The 22761-nt window shown below is 45.6% G+C and overlaps 2 protein-coding genes across 4 annotated transcripts in view; one reads left to right on the top strand and one right to left on the bottom strand.

Moving 5' to 3' along the window:
• The window catches only part of NCAPD3 (non-SMC condensin II complex subunit D3), a 64898-nt gene extending 64403 nt beyond the window's left edge, over positions 1–495 (bottom strand). Inside the window, exon 1 of one of the 3 annotated variants that reach the window (XM_015072457.3) lies at positions 337–495. The gene's annotated coding sequence lies outside the window, so the exon portion shown is untranslated. The remainder of the gene's footprint in view (positions 1–336) is intronic. The other 2 variants (XM_027036956.2, XM_015072456.3) reach the window with 2 other exon arrangements.
• Positions 368–22761, top strand: VPS26B (VPS26 retromer complex component B). Its single transcript, XM_015072458.3, has 6 exons — positions 368–590; positions 9582–9738; positions 15060–15224; positions 18044–18219; positions 19848–19990; positions 20409–22761. The coding sequence occupies exons 1-6, from the start codon at positions 368–370 to the stop codon at positions 20553–20555; spliced, it is 1011 nt and encodes a 336-aa protein (XP_014927944.1). The 3' UTR covers positions 20556–22761.

Here is a 22761-nt window from a genome sequence, read left to right as displayed (position 1 = left end):
GCGTTGCACCTCCAGAGGCCAGGGCTGGCTATCTGTGCTGCTCAGCGCCGCACCCCACCCGGTGGGCGGCTGTGGCCACGCACGCCAGGGATCTGCACTGCCCCCCTCCAATTGCATTGACCGCCCTCGCCCCTCACTGCCGCCGGCGGCTCGGGCTCACTGGACACTGGCGAACAGCGGTGCACTGGTACCCGGGGCGCTGCAGCCGGCCCTCCCCCCTCCCCGTGGAGTCGGGAGTAGTGCAGTCGCCCGCCGTCTGGCAGCGGAGCTGGGTCCCGCGTCCAGCCCTCCGGCCTTTGCTTCGGGCCCCTGATCCGCAAAGAGGAGCGGTCTTACCGAGGCCGGCCCGGCCCAGCCCGGCGGTGAGATGAGCTTCTTCGGCTTCGGGCAGAGCGTGGAGGTGGAAATCTTGCTGAATGATGCGGAGAGTAGGAAGCGGGCCGAGCACAAGACGGAGGATGGGAAGAAGGAGAAATATTTCCTCTTCTACGACGGAGAGACGGTCTCCGGGAAGGTGAGCCTCGCACTCAAGAACCCCAACAAGCGGCTGGAGCACCAGGGCATCAAGATCGAGTTCATTGGGCAGATCGGTGAGTGGGCACCCGGGCCTTCCTCCCGGCCGCGTACGCCGGCCCAGAGCGCCGACTTGGAGGCGGGGGGAGCGGGGTGGTTCGGGGCCCAGCTCCGATGAGGCCTGTGGGAGTCTCTTGTCCACTGCAGTCTGAGGCCCGCCCGCCGGCGACAGCCCCTGCGTTGCCGGCTTCCCTGCCAAAAGTGACAGCGCACCGCGAGGGCGGTGGGGGTGGCTGAGGAAGACAGGGAGCCTCCCCGCCGAGAGCCTCATTGTTGTGGGTACCTTGCCCTGAGATACTCTAGTTGTCCCTTCAAACTGCCGCTCAGCTTTGCTTCCTGCCTCCAGGATTTCCGAGTGAGACGCTCTCCTGCCATAGCCTGCCAGGTGGGTTTGTTAGGGGGAGACCTTGATCCAGTACTGCTTTTACCATTGTCTGGACATCCACAGCTGTCAGATCCAAGTTAAGTTGGTCCTCTGTGCCTCACTAAGTTCACTCCCATCCACCCACTTTTCCTTTTAGATGTGGTGATGGAGAGGGCTCCCCACCCTTCTCCTGTCTCACCTTAGCTCTGATCCCCTCTGTTAGAGATAGAAAAAAGTTATCTCAAAGCTAAGGAAGGGTGTTTTGAGAAAACAGCTCTGCAGTCTTCAGTCTTTCTGTCTACTTAGCTAGTGTTTCTAAGATTTATTAGAATGCTAGTTTTCAGTTGACGAATTTTCTTCTTACAAAGAAATGATCCTTCTAAGTCCAAAATTAAATGATCGGGGCGCCTGGGTGGCTCAGTCGGTTAAGTGACCAACATTGGCTCAGGTCATGATCTCACGGTTCACGAGTTTAAGCCCAGCATCAGACTCTGGTTGCTAACAGCTCAGAGCCTGGATCCCGCTTCAATTCTGTCTCCCTCTCTCTCTGCCCCTTCCCCACTCGTTCTCTGTTTCTCTCTCTCCTTCAAAAAAAAAAAAATCATAATTTCTCGATGCTCTAACAATCTTCAAACATGATTATTAATAGTTAAAACTAGACTTTAAAAGGCGGTAACAATATAGAAGATTTGGAAGCTGCCAGTGAAGGTGGGGTTGTCTCTAATGCTAAGACTATTTGAAGTCTTGTGTTTTTAAAAACTCTCAGGTAGGGGCACCTGGGTGGCTCAGTCGGTTGAGCGTCCGACTTTGGCTCAGGTCATGATCTCATGGTCTGTGAGTTCGAGCCCCGCATCGGGCTCTGTGCTGTCAGCTCAGAGCCTGGAGCCTGCTTTCGATTCTGTGTCTCCCTCTCTCTCTGCCCCTCCCCTGCTCATGCTCCGTCTCTCTCTCTCTGTCAAAAATAAATAAACATTAAAAAAAAAATAAAAAAATAAAAACTCTCAGGTACTTCTGAAATGCATGGTCTGTGTCATTAGGTCAGGAGTAGATTCACAGTAAATACTCCTGTGGGCTGAAAAAAGCTTCTGTCAAAGGATTCATACCCTATATAACACACTCTGCATGTGTAACCCTGTTCTTAAGGACTTCCTGAGAAAGCTCGTCAAATACTTTCTCTCACATCCTGAGAGTTCAACAAAGAATCTGTTCTCTCTGTTTTACAGAGGCAGGAAACACTGGCACAAGTAGGAGGAATCCTGGGAAAAAGAGTCTGTGTGGATAGTGCTCTGGCTGAAGTATTTTCCTCTGGTATTTAAGAAAATGAAATCAGGTCAAATACTGGCTCTTTACATAGGAAACTTTTTTGTTATTTTAAATCCAGAATATGAGTGGCCTTTTATGTAGCTGAAGGGGGCTTGAGAGTGAATTTTATACCCTCTGTTTTCCTGCCTCTAGCTTGGATAGTGTTTCTCAACAGTAGTACTGTTGACATTTTGGGCCTGATAATTCTTTTGTTGTCACATGACATTTAGCAGGATATTTACCCTGGCCTCAACCCACCAGATACCAGAAACACCCCTAAAAGGCACCCACAAAGATGTCTTGAGATATTGCCTTATATCCCGTGGAGAGTAAAAGCACATCTAGTAAAGGACCACTAGGTATATGGGGTGAATCCAAAGCATTTTATGCTAAGCATATTGTATGAGATAGTTGAGAAGTCCTTGCCTACTGAGCATCTGTATTTTCAAGTAGTTTTAAAGCTACTGCATGGACTCTTTGGCTCTGTAATACAAGTGTAAACAGGCACACTCTGTGTCTTATACCATCACTACAGGTGATGATACCTCATCAATACGTGAAAGATGATCAGAATGTCCCCCACCCAGCAGTGTGACATGAGCTGTTCTTGGGGAACGGGGACAAGGCCTCCCTCTAGTTCAAGTGAAAGGAAGTTGCAGAAGCTGCTTGCTGGGCCTGCCCTGCCTGGTGTCTTGTCTAACTCCTTGAATCCCAGGACAGCAGCCCTGCCAGGTTTTCTACCAACCTTTTATCTTTCCTTGATAACTCTTCCCAAGACTCTGAGCACTGTGGGCAGTGTTAACCCTGTGACTTTGAGGAAGCTGTGTCCCTCTCTGGGCCTCAGCTTTTTCACCTGTAAGGCAGCAATAACAGTCAGCTTGTGAGAATAATGTTGAGCTGTCAAGGGATTCTTCTTCATGCAGAGTATGATCTATTTTTGTTGACAGTCTACTGACCACCAGAGCGAGGCTAGTGAGTAACTTTGCTGAGGTTGTGGTCCCGTGGTTTTCTCCTTCATTGCATCTTTGACTATGAATGAACTGGGTGGAGCTTTGGTGGAGTTCCTTGGTCTAGCTCTATGAGTGACATACAGTATAGATTTTACTGTACTGGAGTAAGAAAGTTGATATCATTGTGCTCTGTTCACCTTCCTTGTTGATTTCCATTTTAATTCAAAAGCATTCTTGTAAACCATAGTCTCTTGGGTTTGTTTCTTTCTTTTTTCCTTCTCTCCTTCCTTTCTTACAGGGAACAGTTCCACAGCTTAAAAATCAAGTGCTTTACATAATTAACCTTTTTATCTCTATGATTAATTTCTTTTTCCTCCTGATGAATATATATTTGTCCCACCTGTGTATTCATTTGAAGGACAGACTGGTACATGATTAAGGGTCAAGCAGACAGGGTGACTTAAATTAGATAGGGCTCAGTTTATAATAGCACAGTCTTTGCTAGGGTCTTGTGAAGACCAGAGATAATATACGTGATGTGCAGGTCTTGGCACACATCATAGGTACACAGTAAAAGGGAGTTAAGATGATCATTGTCATTTTCTCTTGACTCATCAAGAAGTTTCCAGGCACTAGACCTTTAACACATGTTACCTTGCAGTCACCCTGATTTCTGTGCAGACCATCCATAAGAAATGTTTGGACCAGGTTTGCCTCCCCTTTGGTCTGCTTGTTTGTCTCCCCACCATTGCCTTCCACTGTTTTCTGAAAGGTGTGTTAGTGCAAGTAAAAACCTATGAGAGGGACTCTACACACAGTCTTTGCTGAGACAGCTATTTGGCCTTCTGTTGCATTGGACCTCTTTGGATCCCATTCCTCATAGTTGCCCAGACCCTACTTAGAGAAGCTGCTATCTCAGTCTTGATTTTGGAGGTCCTACCTCCAAAAGGAAGAGGGTAACTTTTGTTTCTTCTCCCTTCTCTATAACTTGCTCTCGCAGCCTCATCCGCACTCTTATATTCTGATGATTCCCAACCTCTTTCTTTGTCCTGACCTGAACTCTACTGAGTTCCATGCCTGTGTTTCCAACTGCCTGCTAGGCACCTCCACCTGGATACCCCATAGGTCCCTCTGAAACACATCCAAAACAAAACCCCTTTCTCTCTGTGCTCCAGCCTCAGCCCTGCTTCTTGTCCTGTTTGCTCCACTGTGGCCTATGTCACCTGTGTCCATTCAGCCTCAAAAATCTGGAAGCCATCTTAGACTAACTCCTCCCACATGCCCAGCTGGCTCTCCAACAACTCTCTGATATGTCCCTATTCTGTGGTTCCTCTCCATGCCAATGCTACTGCCTTTTGTAACTCTTTTGACAGCCCCCTCCTAACTGGCCTTCCTGCCTTTCCCTCCCTCATCTTTCAGTTCATTCTTGTCTTTCAGTTCAGTAAGAATGAACTTTCTAAAAGGCAGTTCTGACATTGTCAGTCCCCTCCTTAAAATTCTGCTCATCAACTTTCTATTGGTTGAAGGGCAAAAGTGTACCCAGCTCCTTCCTGAGTGGCCCTGCCTTTCTGTCCAGCCTCATCTCTCCCTTACCTTTCATCCTCACCCTTGTAACTTCCTTAAAATATGTTTCTTTTAGAATCTTGGCATCTTCCCTTTGTGAAAATCTTTCTGCAAGGTATGACCTTCTTCCCAGGCTCATACTCATTCTGAAAGCCCCCAGCAAACATGATATCCAGATGACTTAAGCCTTTCTTCCACTGTTCTTCTACAGGCCTTCCTCACTGAAAACCAGTGTGGTAGCTAATCTCTAGTCTCAGTGGCTAGCACAAAGTAGGTGCTCAATAAATAATTGCTAATGGTACATGGTCAGATCTAGGAATCAAAGGCTGTGTTCCAGATTTTTTCTTCCAACTCCTCCTAGATAAACCAGAGTTACTTGAATGAAGGAAAGGGAGAGTGCAGATTTGCTTTGCTGCTTACTGTTACGAGACAGGGTTTCCTGCTGGTGCTGGTGGCTGAGGCATTGGTGAGCTAGGTGTGGCCCTTACTCCAGGCCACTGAGAACTAAGATGACTTACCCACTGACAGTCACCCATGCACAGCATCTTCACTGAGGGAACTAGGTACAGAAACATTAAAGCGGGTGTCAGTTTGCTTGCTTTTGCATGTTTCTTTGATCAAATTTTCTTATTCCAAGTTGAGGCAGGTTTCTCCCTGAGTATAAGAAAATATGAGTTGTGATCCACTCAGTCCTACACCAACTGCTTGGATGTTGCACTTTGAATGGTGCCCCTTGAGAGTATAAGAAGGTCTTATTTATTCACCTGTGTTATATATGTTTTCTGTTACTTTCAGTAAGTTTTTGAGACATATTGGGTTTCTTCCTGCACCTAGTGTACTTTTTCCAATGGCTTGGTCTGTTGTAACAAAACCAACAAATGTGTGGTGAGGGCATCTCCCGTGTCACTGTGACAGCTAATGGCCTACATTTTTTTTTTTTTTTATGTTATGAAATATTTATTTATTTATTTATTTATTTATTTTAATGTGAAATTTATTGTCAAATTGGTTTCCATACAACACCCAGTGCTCCTCCCAACAGGTGCCCTACATTTTTAGAAGAATGCAGTGTGATATATAAGGAGCATAGAGGGAAGTTTTTTAATTGTTAAGAGAGACCATTTTTCCGCTGCACTCATTTGGGGGGACTCTAACGCAGGACATAAGGCAGAGCTGGACCACCTTGGAGACTAATGGGGTTAAATAAACCAAAGGTAATTAGAAGGTCAAAACTACAAGGGAGAACAGACATGATTACTCCTGTCTTCCAAAGCCAAATAAACAATATTTGGATTTTTAAAAAAGTTTTTAAAATTAATGCCACTAGATGGATCTGAACCCATCAGTACTAGTCAAGTGTATACTTCTAAAAACTCCAGAGGCTTTCTGTATTTTAATTCATTAACCTATGAAAAGCTAAGTAAAAGGCAATTGAGATTAAATGGATTGATTCTAGCCTAGTAGTGAGTTGTTGCAGGGCTTAGAGAGCCCTGGAGAGCTGTATCTTGCTGGGGATGGGGAGCCCAGGGCTGTTACTGCTCCAGTGTCTGGGAGATCTGGGTGGATGTGGCCAGCGTGAATCTTGACTGGATTGCCAGTCAGCAAACAGTGGCTGGGAAAATCAGGATGAAGACAAGGCTCTTTGGAAGTCTTTTTGCCCTTGCTGACTTAACTTTCTTCTAAGACCTGTGTGAAGCTTGGACCAGACGTGGTTCCAGCCCTGTAGCAGGTCTCAGGTCGTCTCTAATGGTGACCCTGTGATGCAAAGCTGGCTCAATTTCCTTCCAAAGTGGCAAATTCACTCCTTATCCGTTGGTGGCAAGTTTCATCATGAAAACATCCCAACTACAAAAGTTACTTCCTCCTATTGGACTGAGAAAGACAATCAAGACAGGGAAGTTACCACAACAAAAAACATGGCCAGTTCCTACTTCTAGCTTGACATGGCTTGTTGCTGAGAGCTTTGGAGTTTGGAGAGAACTAGAGATGAATTGTCACTGCATCTTTGAAATAGATACAGGCCATTTATAGTCTCTTGACAGCTTAAACCTCTTGCTAAAACAGCATTGGGATTTCTGTTCTAATTTATGTGAGAGAAAACCAGACTTTCTGGCAAATAGTGAAGTATGGATGCTATTTCTGCCCCTTTGCACCACAATGTTTGCAAAAGCATTGCAAATGGCTTATAAATTATAAATTAAAAAGCCCAGTCCAGCCCCACTCAGACTACACACTGGCCACTGTTCCATGACAATTAATGTAGGAGCTAGTATTAACATGTGTCCAGGGAGAAAAGCACTAAGGAGAATGTGACACTATGCAGGGAAGGACCTCTCTTACCAAAGGTGGCCACAGCCAGGTGCCCTTGCTGGGTCAGGAAGAATGTTGCTAGGATCCCCAGATGCTGGCAGTCTGCATGTTCTCTGAACGCTCTCAGGTCCTTCTCTGTTCTGTTTCTCATGTTGCCTTTGGGCTCTGTGATCACAGTTGTATATTTTTCCATCCTTCTCTTTCCATCCTTTTCTTGACTCTGGGATTTCTCATTTAAAGATCATGGATACTAGGGCTCTACCTTGCCTGCTTCTGTACCCTGAAACTATGGGCAGAGTCCAGTGCTTGGGAGCTAAGACACCAGGTCCCCCAGTTAAGGGGTCAGTTCCCACATAGGCTCCAGGACCATCAACAAGGACTTGTATAGCAGCAGATCCAGGAGAGTAAGTGAAGGTGCCCTTGTCACCGAGGCTCTTCCCACCTAGTCACTGCACTTCCTTGCATTTATGGGGGGGGGGGGGGGGGGGAGGGGCGGCACAGTTCTTGGATTTTAAAACTAGCAATGGATTGCTCACCTTTCCATGTCCTTTCCCTTATTGTTTGTAAGTGTCATCTCCCATTAAGTGACTTTGTGGAGTATTACTCACCACCCAGAATGCTACTTGCTACTGATTCCATTTAGTGTTTGGAAGAGAGAATGGATTGTTTGTAATATAAAGTGGATCAAAGTGTAACTACATAGGAAATCAGCAGCAAGCTGTAATCACAGAATACAATGTAAATTAATGCAGAAGTGGCACTAGTTTGGGATTATGCTGCTGCCACCTTCCTGAGTTGCATAAATCTTAACGACAGAGCCCACTTTGCTTTAGAATGCTTCCTTGTCTGGGGTGGGGGGGAAAGGCTTCTCATGGAATAGGTTTGTCAGAACCAGCTCCTCGGGCAGCAAGGGGTTGATTTTGCACTCAGACTGAAAGCACTGCTTGAAACCATTTTCTCTTTCTGGGCATGGTTCTCCCCTGGGGCAGGGCTGGACACTGCATTTCTTGGGCCCAAAGTTTCAGTCCTGATCAGGGCTTACATCTTGTGCTGTCTGAGGCTGACCTGAGCAAATGCATCTCTGCCCCACTGCCCTGATGCTCTGGTTATCCCTGAGAGAGATTACCTGCTGTGCTCTGGAGATATGGGAGCTGGTTTGGTAGGCGGTTGTCCCAGACACTCCTCTCCATGGACCTGTTTCTTTATCCCCAAGCAGCCAATAGCAGAAGGAGTGAGTGTACTCCACCTGCTCCATGTTCCCAGTTGGTCTGCCCTATCACAGTTTGTAGCCTCACATAGGACCGGGGCCCAGAAATGCTTGAGATGTGGTACCTTGGTAATGTGGCCATATATACTCATAGTCAGTATTAAGTGTCCCCTCTGCACAGCCAGGTGCTGAGGAGGTGCCAGGAACCTGGGGATATAGGCCTTATCTCTAAAGACCATGCATATAGAGTATCCTCAAATAGCAAAGTACAAATAGGTACAAAATAATATAGGATAAATTGATAACATGAACTTATAATTAAGACTCGAATGCCAGAACTATTTCTAGAGGAGGATGAATTTAGAGCAGTGCTGCTTCTCAAAGTGTGGTCCCTGGACCAGCAGTACTAGCATCCCCTGAGGGCTTGTTAGAAATGCATATTCTTGGGCCTCACCCCAGACACTAGAAGTGAGGCTGAGCAATCTGGTTTTAACAAACTCTCCAAGTGATTTTGGCACTCCCTGAAGTAGAGGAACCCCTGATTTAGATGGAGGGAATAACATTAAAACTTCTGTGTCAAATTGGCCACATGGATTCCCTTGAGGGATAGTAGCAGCCAGCAGCTAATATGTTTTGAGTATTTACTATCTATTGGGTACTATTCTGAGTCCTTTACTTGCATTACTTCCTCTAATTCTTATAGAACCTTACGAAGTGGGTTATGTTATTACTCCCATTGTACCAGGTCATAAAAACAGATTCATTCTAGCAGGAGATCTCTAATCTCAGCTTTGCAGCCAACTCTGAGATTCTAAGCCAATCATTTAACCATGCTATGTCTCAGTTTCCTTCTCTGTTAAATGGGTGACAAGGCCTGTCCTAGATAGATACTTCAGAAGATTATTGCAAGGAAGATAGGATTAAATAACTATGAATATGCTTTCAAAAGTTAGAAACAGTTTTAGAAATGTTTTTAAAACAGTGTGGTGTTTTTGTTACCGGTTCCCCCGATATGTCTCTTAAAGTACCAGCCTGATGTGCTAGAGCAGAGTTATATTGGGTTTTTACTGTGCCACAGAATTTCTCTATATAAAACCGAGTGTTTGGAAAGTGGGGAGAGAAGGAGACCAGCATATGGAGAATGCAGTGCAAGAGCGGGATTAGGAAAAGAAAAGGAGTCAAAAACAAGGCTCGGGGAAGTTTGTTTTGGAGAGAGGTCTCTCAGAAGCGGGGGTCCTGCAGCCTGGGATCCCCCTTGTTAAGCCCTGTGTAGCTTGGGGTCCGGTTGTAGAGGCTGATGCTCTCTCTCCAGAGCTCTACTATGACCGTGGGAACCACCATGAGTTTGTGTCCCTGGTGAAGGATTTGGCCCGGCCCGGAGAAATTAGCCAATCACAGGCCTTCGACTTTGAATTCACCCACGTGGAGAAGCCCTATGAGTCATACACAGGCCAGAATGTGAAGCTCCGGTAAGTTAAGTTGTGTCTGCTGTTTCCCCACCTTGTCCCTGCTGTTTCCCCACCTTGTCCCTGCTGTTTCCCCACCTCACCCCTGAAGCTGTCTATATTTGAGTCTTTTTATATAGGTATTGAGAAGGAAGAGAACTGAGAGCAGTGGCATGCTGGTAAACGTTTAACAATGGACTCTCTGGGAGGAGAAGCCCTAGTTAATAGCATTTGTCAGTTTCTGTCATGTAAATATTCCTACCGTGGCCAATTTCAAGCTCCCAACCTGAGGTGCCTGATTACAGAGTTGGGGAGAGATGTATGGTAATCACCTTTACATAGCATTACTGTCAGACACTAGATTTTAATTCTCCTAAAAGCAGACAAAATCGGTAAACTGTAGCAAGATTATTAAGAAGCAATGAGTTTTGAGTATGTATTACCTTTGTTTTTAATAGAATCCATTTAAGTTTAGGTAATTTAGTTTTTTTTAATTTATGTTTATTTTTGAGAGAGAGAGAGAGAGAAAGGGAGAGAGAAGGAGGGAGGGAGGGAGGAAGGGAAGGGCAAAGAGAGAGGGAGACACAGAATCCGAAGCAGGCTCCAGGCTCTGAGCTGTCAGCACAGAGCCCAATATGGGGCTCAAACTCACAGACCACAAGATCATGACCTGAGCCGAGTCAGACGCCCAATCGACTGAGCCACCCAGGCACCCCAAGTTTAGATAATGTTTAAAAATTGCTATATTTAACAACCAGTTTATAAAATTCCTGAAAACTGAATAGTCAGCTTTCATACACTGGGATGAGCTGTATCCCAGCACACCATGGGCTGCACATCAGGACCTGCAAATCCTCAGTCCAGCTCTGCCACACAGCAGCAGTGGGATCCTGAGCTCTTGCTTGAAAAGTAGGTAATAGATTTGGATTCTAGTTCTGGGTGTGTCCTCCACCTTTTGGGGTGACAGGAGAATAAAACATAACACAGATTTTCAAAAAATTTAATAAACACAATTTAAGTACATGGGACTGTTTTTATTCTTCTGGTTTCTGAGGATAGGGACTGATTCCAGGGGCCTCTTGGGTAAAAAAAAAAAAAAAAAAAAAATCCAGGGGGCGCCTGGGTGGCTCAGTTGGTTAAGCATCTAACCTCAGCTCAGGTCATGATCTCATGGTCCGTGGGTTTGAGCCCCACATTGGGGCTCTGTGCTGACAGCTCAGAGCTTGGAGCCTGTTTCAGATTCTGTGTCTCCCTTTCTCTCTGCCCCTCTCCTGCTCACCCTCTGTCTGTCTGTCTCTCTCTCTCTCAAAAATAAACATCAAAAAAAATTTTAAAAAAAATTAAAAAATCCAGAGCAGCTCTAGACTCTTGGATGTAACTTGAGATTATGTGAAGTTACTGGGATAAAGCCAGCTTCCTCCATCACTCTGGACACCTGGCTCCGGGTTTGATGCCACCTTAAGATCAGCTCATCTTTATCACCTCAAGGCCTGGTTTTCAGATGGTGCGGACTACAGCAGGACCTTTCCTTTCCTTCTGTCTCCCTGGTCTCCCCTCTTCTGTCAGAAGAGTGGTTGTAGGCTCTTCTTTTTCAATCTTTGCAGAGAGGTCTAAACACTGACGTTACCCAAACTAAAGACAGTGTTTCCTAATTGCATTCAGAAAAGGCTACAACAGTAGCCTGTCTAGTTGTCACCTAAACTTGCCTGTGGGACTTACTATTATTTAATTTAGTATTTTCAGTGGATTGCTCTTAAATGTTTTTAAGTCAGAAATAAAGATGTTGAAAGAGTGGTGATACTTCAGAATATGAAAAATAGGATTACCATATGATCCAGGAATTCCATTCATGGGTACACACCCAAAAGAAGTGAAAGCAAGGGCTCAAACATCAGTGTACACCCACACTCATAGCAGATTGTTCACAATAGCCAGGTGGACCAACGTAAGTTCCATCAGCAGATAAATGGATACACATACAGTGGAATATTATTCAGCTCTAAAAAAGGAAGAAAATCCTGTCATATGCTATAACATGGATGAACCTTGAAAACCTTATGCTAAGTGAAATCAGCCAGCATAGAAAGACAAATACTGTATGATTTCACAACAATGTGAATGTGCTTAATGCCACTGAAGTATGATTAAAATGTTAAATTTTGTTGTATATATTGTAGGGGAGGAAAAGGGTTTTTTCCCTTTTTCGATCTTAGGTCGACTGGCTGAGGTTCTGCAAATCAGACTGACAGAAGACAGGCTAGCAAGAGAAAAGCAGACCAGTTGATTCACATGTGCATTGTGCATACACACAGCGATTGGTCATGCAACGGGGTGGTTAGAACTCGGAGCTTACATGAGCATCTTAACAGAATAATAATTTCACAGAGAAATGACAAAACAAAGGAAAGGGACTTTGAGCTTTTAGGGGCAACAAATTCTGGGAAGGTAAATATATGGGGGAAACAAATGGAAAGTAAGAGTTTGTTTAGTAAGATTTGTTATGTAGATTTCTCTAGTGCAGTCTCTGGGCTGATAACAGTTGTCTCTGATGATTAAGAATGTTCTGCTCCTCCTGCTAGAGAGTGGGGAGGGCAGAGAGTTTTTCTTGTGTCTGCTTCTTATTGCTGTATATAATCCTATACCAGAGTGGCATATTTTGGAGTGGCATACGCTAAATCCCTTCTGTATTTTACCACACACATACACACACAAAATGAATAAAAGAGAAAAAAGTGTTGCTGTCCAATTAGATGAAGACTTCAGGATTCATGTTGAGAAAGAGAGGAGGTCAAGAAGAGAAAATTAGTTAAGGGAAGTTTATAAATTTCAGTTCCAGATTAAGGGCTTTTATCTTATCAGGCAGAGGGAAAACATGAAAAGATCATTCTGGACTCCTCTTTCTTTATATTTGGTTGAGGGAGTGGTTCTTTTGGACAATTAGTTTAAAGTCAACCCACACTATTTGATGAATGGTGCAGAGACAAAATTGTTAGAAGGCTAGTATGAGGTTCTTCCTAAGCATCTTACCTTAGTAGACACAATGGGACCAAGCAGAAAATGAGGAATTTAATAGATATCAATAGAATTGACCAGTGAGTGGAGATGCAAACATATGGCTATCAGGAAGAAGAGATGATTTATATTTTAAATGATTCATCCAATTTTAAAGCCTGCAGCACTGGCAGAATGTGTGAAAGTTCACTAGACAGTTGGAAATGCAAGCCTGGCACTCAGGACAGAGAAATGCACTGTTGGGAGTCCTCTGCTCAGGGGTAAAAGCTGGTACATTTTTCAAGAAGGAGAGCTGAGGGAGAAGAGCCCGGGCAGGATCTATTGGGGCATTTGGTGGGGGGATAAGAGGGTGGGGTGGGGAGAGAAGCAGGGTAAAGCCCTCTTGTGGAACTATAGGAAGAGCATTTCAAGGAAGAGGAGGAAGTATTATACACTCCAGTGTAGAAACAAGCTAAAAGAAAAGACCGCTGGATTTAGAAACTAGGGGACCATGTGTTACCTTCAGGAGGACAGTTTCTGGTGGTGGAGACAGAAGCCAGGGGTGAGTAGTAGTGACTGGAAAGAAGCTGCAGTAGTTAGAACAGGACCCCTCAGTGACAGCTGTTCCAGAAGAATGGTCAAGAGTGTAAGACCTGGAATGTTGGGGAATTGATGAGTTTGGGACTTTGTATAAACTCAAAGAAGGAGGACTTTATTGGAGAGAGATTCAATATGTTGAGAAAATTGGAAAACTTGAAGAGTCAAAATACCAGACAGTGGTTCTCCACCAAGGCTCCTGTATTAGAATCACCTGGGTGGTTTTAAAAAATGTTGATGCCTATGTCCCTCTGTGGAGCAGTTACATGTCAGCTCTGCCTGGGCATCAGGATTTTGGAAGCTGCTCCCCCCCCCTCAGGGTGATTATAATGTACACCCAGAGTGAAAGTCATTCTGCCTGATGGAGGAGGAGAAAGGTCTTGAGAGACCAAGGTGCCGTTGGAAGGAGGAAAGGATGGGCAAAGATACAGATGCACATTTAAGCCCTAAGTTAGACACAGCACAAAGCAGAGAAGGGAGAGAATTAGAAATCTTGACTTAGAAGGCCTTCCTCTTCTCAGTAGAGTAAAAGCTGTGAATCCCACAGAGAAGGGGAGAGGAGGCTTGAAAGCCTGAACAATTAGAAAAGGGTTAGGGACAAATAAGTCTTGGGGAATGTGGCAGAAGTTACTGAGATGAATAAAAGGGTTGCCAAGCCTCAGTCAGGGCCACACAGAGGAGAGTAGCCTAAATGTGCAGTCGATCTGGTTAGCAGTTTTCTCCAGGAACAGTTGACAGGTGATGCAGATTATCTAAGTTTATTTTAGAAGAAGATATTAAAAGGGTGTTCATTCACTGGGTATTAGCACAAAGTAAGTCCAGGGGACACGGATGCTGGGGATCGGCTGCACTAGGGTGGCTGACTGGAGAGGTCAGGCTTGGCTTACTAAGCCCTTCAGGGGCCATGTCTCTCTGTTCTTCCCTACTTGTCTCCTACTGCAGCAACACCTCCCCAAGGATCCACAGTTCAGCCAGAGACTATCTTTGTTCAGGACCTCTCCCACCTCTGCTGCTTTACTTGTAAGGTCTGCTCTGCCTGAGTGCCCTTTTCTCTCTCTCTAGCACTTGATTCCTCTATCTGATTTAGCACTTGCTCTGTGTTCTAATTTTTCTGTTTGTTGACCCACCCTCCCCAGTGGACCGTGAGCTTCCCGTGAGACTATATCTTATTCATCCTGTGCCAAACAATAAACGTTTGCTGAATGAAGAGCTGACTTACTTTCTCCATTCCCTATTTCTCCCATTTAACTCGAGGGACTTGAAAAATGCTTATTGATTGAATATTGTTAAGTAAACAGGCATGCAAGTAGAAGAGTGTAAGACAAATCCCTGTGCCTGAAGAGCCAGGAGTTAGTTGAAGAAGTAAAACCCATACACAAATATACATGGTAGGCAGTGGTAAGGAGCATGAAAGGCATAGGATAACTTGCTATAGGCATATAAAACAGAAACCATTTTTATTTAGGGCAGTGTTCTCAGCTCAGAGGATGGGCTTGAAAAGGGATTTGAGGGAAGGTCTTTGAACTCCCTGGAGCTATAATTACAAAATTTCATGTTATAAGTGCATATGTTCATTTTTGTTTGTTTTGTTTGTTTGTTTTTCCGGGAGAAGGGTCCACTGAGGTAAATTCTCAAAGGAATACAAAGCCCCAAAGGTGAACCACCGTAAGGGCTTTTCTCCAGTGGCCCTGTTTGGTGAGTAAATCAAGGCAGCATCTAGAAACCACAAGTGTTCACAATACGTCTATCTCCTATAGGTATTTCCTTCGAGCCACCATCAGCCGCCGTCTCAATGATGTTGTCAAAGAGATGGACATTGTAGTTCATACACTCAGCACATATCCAGAGCTGAACTCTTCCATCAAGATGGAGGTTGGGATTGAGGACTGCCTGCACATTGAGTTTGAGTATAATAAGTCCAAGTAAGTATCTGGGGCCTCATGGTTGTGAACTATTGAGGGAGGTTAATAAGATAGTACTTAATGAGAACGCAAGCTGGTGGAGTCCTGGCCTTGGCTGGCTTGAAGTGACGTGTTCACTGACATGGTACCATGAATATATGTGCCAGGCTGGTGAAAAGTAGATAGAGTAGGAAATCAGACTTCATTCTACTTAAACTAAACTGTTTGCAGTTAAAAAGGTACATTTAAGTCAAATACCCCGCATTGTCTTTCAGAGTCAAGCTAGACAAACTTTGAGGTTGTTTTGGTACAGCTCTCGCCTTCTACTGATGACCACGAAGCATCTCAGAATACCATTCCTGTTATCAGTTGTGTCTGATCTACAATATGTCTTTACAGATCAATGTGAAGAAACCAAACACTGGCCACAGTTTGTTGCTTCCTCCTGAGCTTAAATGAATTGTAGCAAAGAACACCTCTTTATAAATGTCTTTAAATTTTAGCTGGCAAGTTGGGAAGCCATGTCTATTTTAAACTGTGTTTGCTGTCTGAACGTGAAACTATTTAAGTGCTTGTAAGTCACAAAACTTACTGACACTTCAAAAATGTACCACAGACATCTTTCTTTTCAGTATATACATTCCTGAAAACGTTTGAAAATCAAACATGCAAAGTAAAAGTGTATTCTATTCAGAGAGAGCTAAAAAAAGAAATTAGAGTCTCTAACTAGGGTTCTCACTAGGGAGACCCTCACATCAGACCCAGTTTTCAAGAGCAACAGGGTTGTCGGGGGGAGGCAGGGGGGTGTTGTTGAGCCAATTGGCTCTCCTGTGAAGGGAGAGGAACAGGGCTTTTTAAAAAACTAGCAACATACATGGTTCCTAGAACAGGGGTGAGGGAAAGGCATATTTTTTTCCCCTGCCCTCTGGCCTGGAACCACTTGTGACCCAGAACGGGCCCTGCTTGGCTGGTCCCACCTATGGAATGGGGTGAGGCGAGCTGGGAGGGGGTGTTGATCTGCCCCAGGCAAGGACACGTAAGGAAATAGCCTTCTTCCACTTTCTCTTCACAGTCTCAGGGCTCTTTGGGCCTTCTGGAAAGGAGCCACCAAAAGTGCATGCCCACCAGTGCTCCAGCCACCTGGTAAAAGGGGTAGTTGGCAGGCAGTGCTACCTTGTAGAGCTCAAAATAGCTGTCAGTCAGCAATATGTTCAGGACCAAGCATGGTATGTGAAAGGCACTTCAGGGAGTCTATTTCATAATATCAAGAACTAGGTGTTCAGACCTGTCCTGCCCTCTCAGCAGGCTGTGCTGTGCAAAAGCAGTCTAATGGAGAGCCTAATCCCATTCTGCCATTAAGGATTGCCCTTGGGGTAAGATTAGCAGGTAACACTTTTATGCCTCAGGTTTCTCACCTGAAAACTGGAGTCCTGGATCAGGATAATGGGTTTCAAACACATACAGAAAGGATGAAGTGAAAGAAGAGCCAGGAACCAGGGTTCTATGCCCTCCAAAGGAGTGATACTTTCATGTTTTTCACATTTTAGTGCTTCCATGTAGGATTTCATTGAGAATAAAGGAATTTCCAGGGGCACCTGGGTAGCTCAGTTGAGAGTCCAGCTTCAGTTCAGGTCAGGATCTCAAGATTCATGGGTTTGAGCCCCATGTTGGGCTCTGTGCTGACAGCTCAGAGCCTGGAGCTTGCTTCGGATTCTGTGTCTCCCTCTCTCTTTTCCCCTCCCCCTCTCGTGTTCTATCTCTCTCTCTCTCAAAAATAAACATTAAAAAAGATTTAGAAGAAAAATGTTTAGTTTTTCAAAATTTGAAAACCCCTAGAATCTATGATCTCTCAGCATTCCTTCTAAAATGCTGGGAGTGGCCTACGTGCTGCTTTTGTAAGTGTTCTTAGGTTATCTACTGAGAGTGTCTGCAGTCTTCCCAGTTAGACTGTAAGCAGAAAGGCAGAATGAAATAGAGGGGAGAAGACAAGCCTAGAAATTAGGCACCTGGGCTTACACCCTGTGTCTGTCCCCTACTCAAATCTGGTGCAGGTTTGAACCAGGGGTTCAAGATAGGGGTTCTATCTTCTTTGAAGTTTCTTTTCTTCACCTGTAATATAAGGAGGTTGAATTCTAAAGTCCCTGCCAATACTTACATCCATGATTCTGAGCTTCAGGTTTGAAGATTTTCCCCTCTGCCTGCATGTGCACACACAGACCACTGGTACTACAGACTGACTCAAAAGTTTGAAAGGTCAGAAAGCATCGTGCAGCATGGCCAAATTCACAACAGCTCACAGAGCACACACCATGTCAATAGGGCCCAGAGAGAAGGTGCCCATGGAGCAGTATGCATGCCCTGGCCTGTCACATCCACAGCAGACGAAGCTGCTTGCTGCAGGCCACCAAGGCCGACTTCCCAAAAGACATCTTGTGGAGTTCAGAGACAGAGAGCAAGACCTGGTTCCTGTATTTGTGGGGCTGGACTCCCATACATCAGGACATCTGAGACAACACATACACAAATACACAAGGCATAAACAGAATTAAAGCACTGGGGAGATAGATCAGATGAGCATATAACATACAGGAAAGATGTCCTGTGCTTACATACGGAAGAATGGAAGGGATAGGGACTACTGTGATTCAAGTAAAGAGCATAGTGGGAAATCATTCTGCAGTGGCAGTTGTGGTGAAAATATGAGTGAGTGTGCACCATGACTCCCCATCTTTAGCCAACCTGTATGGCGGCGCCCCTGTCCTGAAACCCAGAAGGCCTGGAAATGTGCACAGGTCAGCTGCTGTACACACATCTTGTTTTCTGTGCTTTCTCTTCCCCAGATACCACTTGAAAGATGTCATTGTAGGGAAGATCTACTTCCTGTTGGTGAGAATCAAAATCAAGCACATGGAGATAGATATCATCAAGCGGGAAACGACGGGCACAGGCCCCAATGTGTACCATGAAAACGACACGATAGCCAAGTATGAGATAATGGATGGGGCGCCCGTGAGAGGTGAGCATCCTGGCCCCCAAGCCCACAGCCACCTCCCCTGTTCTCCCAGGCCCAGCATGGAATTATGGAGGGGCCTGGGGTGGTTATACTGCTAAAGTAAGATTGCCCATTCACCTATAATTTCTCATCTCTAATTGTTTATTGTGGATCCCAATAAAGAGGAAAAGAAGGGCTGGGTATATGGAACTCCAAGCTCCTTCTCTACCTTCACCCAGAAGAGCTCCACCTTGGCTTCGTTTACACATTGAGCTTGTACTGGAGATTTCATCTTAAGAGTTACACGTCTTAAAAACAACAACAACAACAACAACAACAACAACAAAAGCTTGAAAAGTACTGGTTTAGCAGATAGTTTGCACATTTTACCTACTGACATTCTTTGCTACTAGGGAGCAAGATATTAATGCAGAATAATCATTTTTGCTCTTGTGAAATGACTCATTCTCTGAATTCATTCACCAAGTGCACATACTCCATCCAGCACTACCAGGTGCCACAGACCACACCAGGAACGGGACAGAAACAGTGTGCCTCTGCCCCACCCACCCCAGAGCTGACATTACATCTCGAGTGAATGGAGTTGCAAGCTTTGTTATTTGGGGAGTCTGTGATTATTTGGGAGTAGCAATCATTTATGTTCTTCTGGCCCTGCAGCCATTGATGATGAAGAATATATTTTTTCATTTAGAAGTGCTTGGTGATGCCAAGGTTTTATTCAGTTTATTCCTACATGTCTTCCATGTGGAAGGAGGGGACAATGACAGCCGATTCTTGGGCATCATCATTCTAGGTCCTTGCGGGGGGATAGGACTGAACTCTCCTGACTCTCTGCATGTTCCATTTTTTTCACCAGCTGTACAAGTAAACCCACTTGTCATTTCCCCTGAGAAATAAGACAAAACAGTAGATAATTAAAAGTGCATTTATATTTAGCTTAGGCTACATTATAAGTTTGGCCTTTCTCAGTAGAATTACTGTCCTAATTTCATTTCTCTTAAATTAGGAAAGGCACAGTGTTAGAGCTGGAAGGGACCTAAAATATCATGTAGTCTGATTCCACAGTTTTCCACATGAGAAAATTAGGGTCCAGAGAAAGCAATGGACTTACACAGAAGTCATACAACTGGTTAATGGAGAACTGGGACCAGAATGAGGATTTTCTCTTTTTCAGATCACTATACCACCCTGTTTATCCATCTTAGAGTGGGATGTGTTTTGCGGGGCATACACCATTTAGGTTGGAGGAAGGTGGCATTGAAATTGCTGACTGACATGATGAGTTAGCTGGGGCTTGGCAATTGGCCTGTTAAAACACAACAACTAGACATATTACATATAATCGAAAGATGCTTAGCAGTAGTATCCTGTGCTGTTCATACTCACTGGTCTCTATGTTGGAACAGTGAGAGAAGATGCAACAGGACCTGGAATTGAATTGCAGAGTCACGTTTTTGCTTCAGAAGATCACTGAGCCACAGAATGCAACTTCCCAAAGGCTAGAAGCATTCCCTTGAGTGTGCCATGACATGTTTAGGTGGCGCCTCCCTTGCTGTGGGCAGAGAGTGACTTGGTGTAAGGTAGGGTGGGTCACTTTGCCCTTTGCTCTGACTTCTGCCTGGCCCTTCCAGGAGAGTCCATCCCGATCCGGCTCTTCCTGGCGGGCTACGAGCTCACCCCCACCATGCGGGACATCAACAAGAAGTTTTCCGTGCGCTATTACCTCAACCTGGTGCTGATAGACGAGGAGGAACGACGCTACTTCAAACAGCAGGTGAGGCCCAGGTACCTCCCTGAGACCCCTGGCTGCCCTAGAGCCAGCACAGGAAGGGCATCATCCCTGTGAAGATCAGGTTCCATTTCTGACGGATTAAGTGGAGTGGTATAGGGGAGAGAGTTTATTAGTCTCTGTGCCACTTGTTGGTTCACTGAGAGGGAATCCCATGACAAGAATGAGGGTCCCTACTTGACACCTCAAATTCGCTTTCGCAGGCCCAAGGCCAGTGACCACTCTGCCCTTCCTGCCCGTACCAGAAGGAGCCCTTGGTGGTGTGGACAGTGGCTATCTTTGGTGAGAGAGGAGCAGAGGAGGTTTTGCTAAGATTCCTGGGAGAAAGTTAGAGCCTCTGGGAACCCCACCCTCATGCCTCCCTCTCAAGATATCATGTCACCTCCTTCTCCCAATTCTGCAGGAAGTGGTGTTGTGGCGGAAGGGTGACATTGTACGGAAGAGCATGTCCCATCAGGCAGCCATTGCCTCACAGCGCTTCGAAGGCACAACCTCCCTGGGTGAGATGCGGACCCCCAGCCAGCTGTCTGACAACAACAGCAGGCAGTAGGCCCCCAGGGCCAAGAAGCTGCTGGGCTTCCACCCAGCACCCCCGTCTACCAAACACCAGCGGCTGGGGGAGGGGAGGACGGTGTGATGTTCAACTGACCCGTTACTTGCAACCTGAAAACAAATCATGTTTTGACTTAAATTCTTTTTTTCTGAAGAACCTAAGGGGCTTGGGTTGGGAGGCAGTCTCCTTGAGATTCTGCAGCTGATGTGAGAACAGGGAGAGGTAGCATTCTGGTAGCTGGTCTCTCTGGGGAAAAGAGCCTTTTGTTGAGGCCTTCCATGGGGGGCTGCCTCACATCTTGCAGGGGAGCAAAGAGTAGGCATCCTTGGATCCTGGGTCTCTGAGCTTCCTGATACAGGATCTGAGCATGTCCCTGAGATTCTGAACTGCCAGTGGGGCCAGGGGGTAGTCCTATCTTATTCTCCCCTCTGCTGTGTCTGAGGTAGTGGCCAAAGAAGCTGGTCCTTCCCCATCCTAAATGGCAGCAGGGAGACTCAAGATCAGGAAGCTGCCTCTTTGGGAGTCTTGGATGTGGTGCTTTGACGCTTCCACAAGCCACCTCCTTTCTGGCCTTTCTCTCACTGCTGGGACCCAAGCACCTCCCTTCTCCATCTTCTACGGACTCTTGTCAGTAACGTCCTGGAACAGAAGCTTGTGGAAGGGCCTTTGGCTGTTGTCCCCTCACCTGTGAGAAATTCTGGGCACAGAGACACCTGGGGTTAGTGTCATGCATGGATGGCAGCAGTGTTGGATATAAGAGGCCAAGCCAGAAGTATGGTGACTATGTGTGGTTGCAGTCTGCCTGCACCCCATGACTGCACTCTCCAGCCCTAAGGGCTGGGTGGCTCTAGGATACTGCTGTGTGCCACAGCAAGCCCAAATAAGGGCATGTGTTTCCTTTAAGAGATCCCGGGAAGGCCTCGATCTCTTTGCTTCCCTAAGAATGGATCCTCATCACTCCTTGCTCTCCCTTCATTTAATTTGTGGGAAGTAGGGCTTGTAAGTTTTGTTCTTACTGTCACCCATGCCCCTTCATTCTCTGAGTTTCAGGAGGGAGAGGAGAGCCTCAGCAGAAGACTCTGCTACACAACTTCAGAATAATTCTGCTTGCCAAATTATGTCTTCACCTTCACCAGTTGGCTGACCAGACTTTAGGACCATTGATGTTTTTGTTTAAAAACATACAGAAACTCTTGTGGGTATTCTTGTTACATGATAGGAAAGGGGACCTTCCCTCTGTTGCACTGTGCTCGGGCCTATTGGAGTAAAGGTGTTGACATCCTTTTCTGCCTCATCTGGAAATGACCTATTGGCCTTCCTTCCCTTCAGGCAGACCCCATTGGCCAATAAGTCCAATATCTATGGGTCTGAGTTCTCTATAGTTTGGAAAGCAGGGAGTTTTGTTCCTTTGTCATCTTTTAGTGTGGAAAATGGGGACTCCTCTTTTCCTCAGAAATCAGTGTAGTCGTGGGCCTCTGACTGGGCAGGGCTCATGGGTCAGGACTGAGACTGGGGGGAGAAGACACTGGGATGACACTAGAGGTTGGCTGGGGACAGCAGAACCACAGAAGGTAAGGTGGCTCCCCCACATGCTGGACCCCGAGTTCAGGTGCGACGGACAATCTCATGGGAAGAGAATCACCCATCCAGCTGCCCCTGGATTATCAAGTTTGGAGTTTAAGGATATGGGGGAGGCAGATTGTGTGCTCCTTGTCTTTTCCAGATCATGAGATTAGGCTCTGGTGTGCCTCCCATAACAGCTGGTATTCTAACTAGAAAGTTCCTCTGCCTCCCAACTGATAACCCAAATTCATTTTCCAACTTTCCTAACATCTTAAACTTTTTTTTCTGGGAGAACTAGAAGATAGAATTTGCTTTTATTCTCTCAGGAGCTGTGCACAAGCCAGGTCTTCTGTTTTCTCTCACTCTGTCCCCATTCTCTACTTCTCTATGCGACTGTGGAAGTGAGAGGAGGGACCGCCCCCTCCTTTAAAGGTCCCCATACCTGGGAGTGCATAGGTACTAAACCAAGCAGTGCAACTTGTAATTAAGCAGCTGCAGTGTTTACATGTTTCTTAATGTGTCGTCTTTTCAATGGCTGTATTTTAAAAAAAAAAAAAGAAGAAAAAAAAGAACACTTGTTTCAGTTGTCTCTCTGATTAAAGAAGCCCCTGTGGCTTGGAGGCATTGTGCCCATGGTCCA

This window comes from Acinonyx jubatus, chromosome D1 (assembly GCF_027475565.1).
Source record: "Acinonyx jubatus isolate Ajub_Pintada_27869175 chromosome D1, VMU_Ajub_asm_v1.0, whole genome shotgun sequence".
Taxonomy (NCBI): Eukaryota; Metazoa; Chordata; class Mammalia; order Carnivora; family Felidae; genus Acinonyx; species Acinonyx jubatus.
This window is presented reverse-complemented; position numbering and strand designations above follow the sequence as displayed.

Coding starts and splice junctions, on each gene's coding strand:
- VPS26B (XM_015072458.3), top strand. CDS start 368: ATGAGCTTCTTCGGCTTCGGGCAGAGCGTGGAGGTGGAAATCTTGCTG. Junction 591..9,581: donor CGAGTTCATTGGGCAGATCG/GTGAGTGGGCAC, acceptor CTCTCTCTCCAG/AGCTCTACTATGACCGTGGG. Junction 15,225..18,043: donor TTTGAGTATAATAAGTCCAA/GTAAGTATCTGG, acceptor TCTCTTCCCCAG/ATACCACTTGAAAGATGTCA.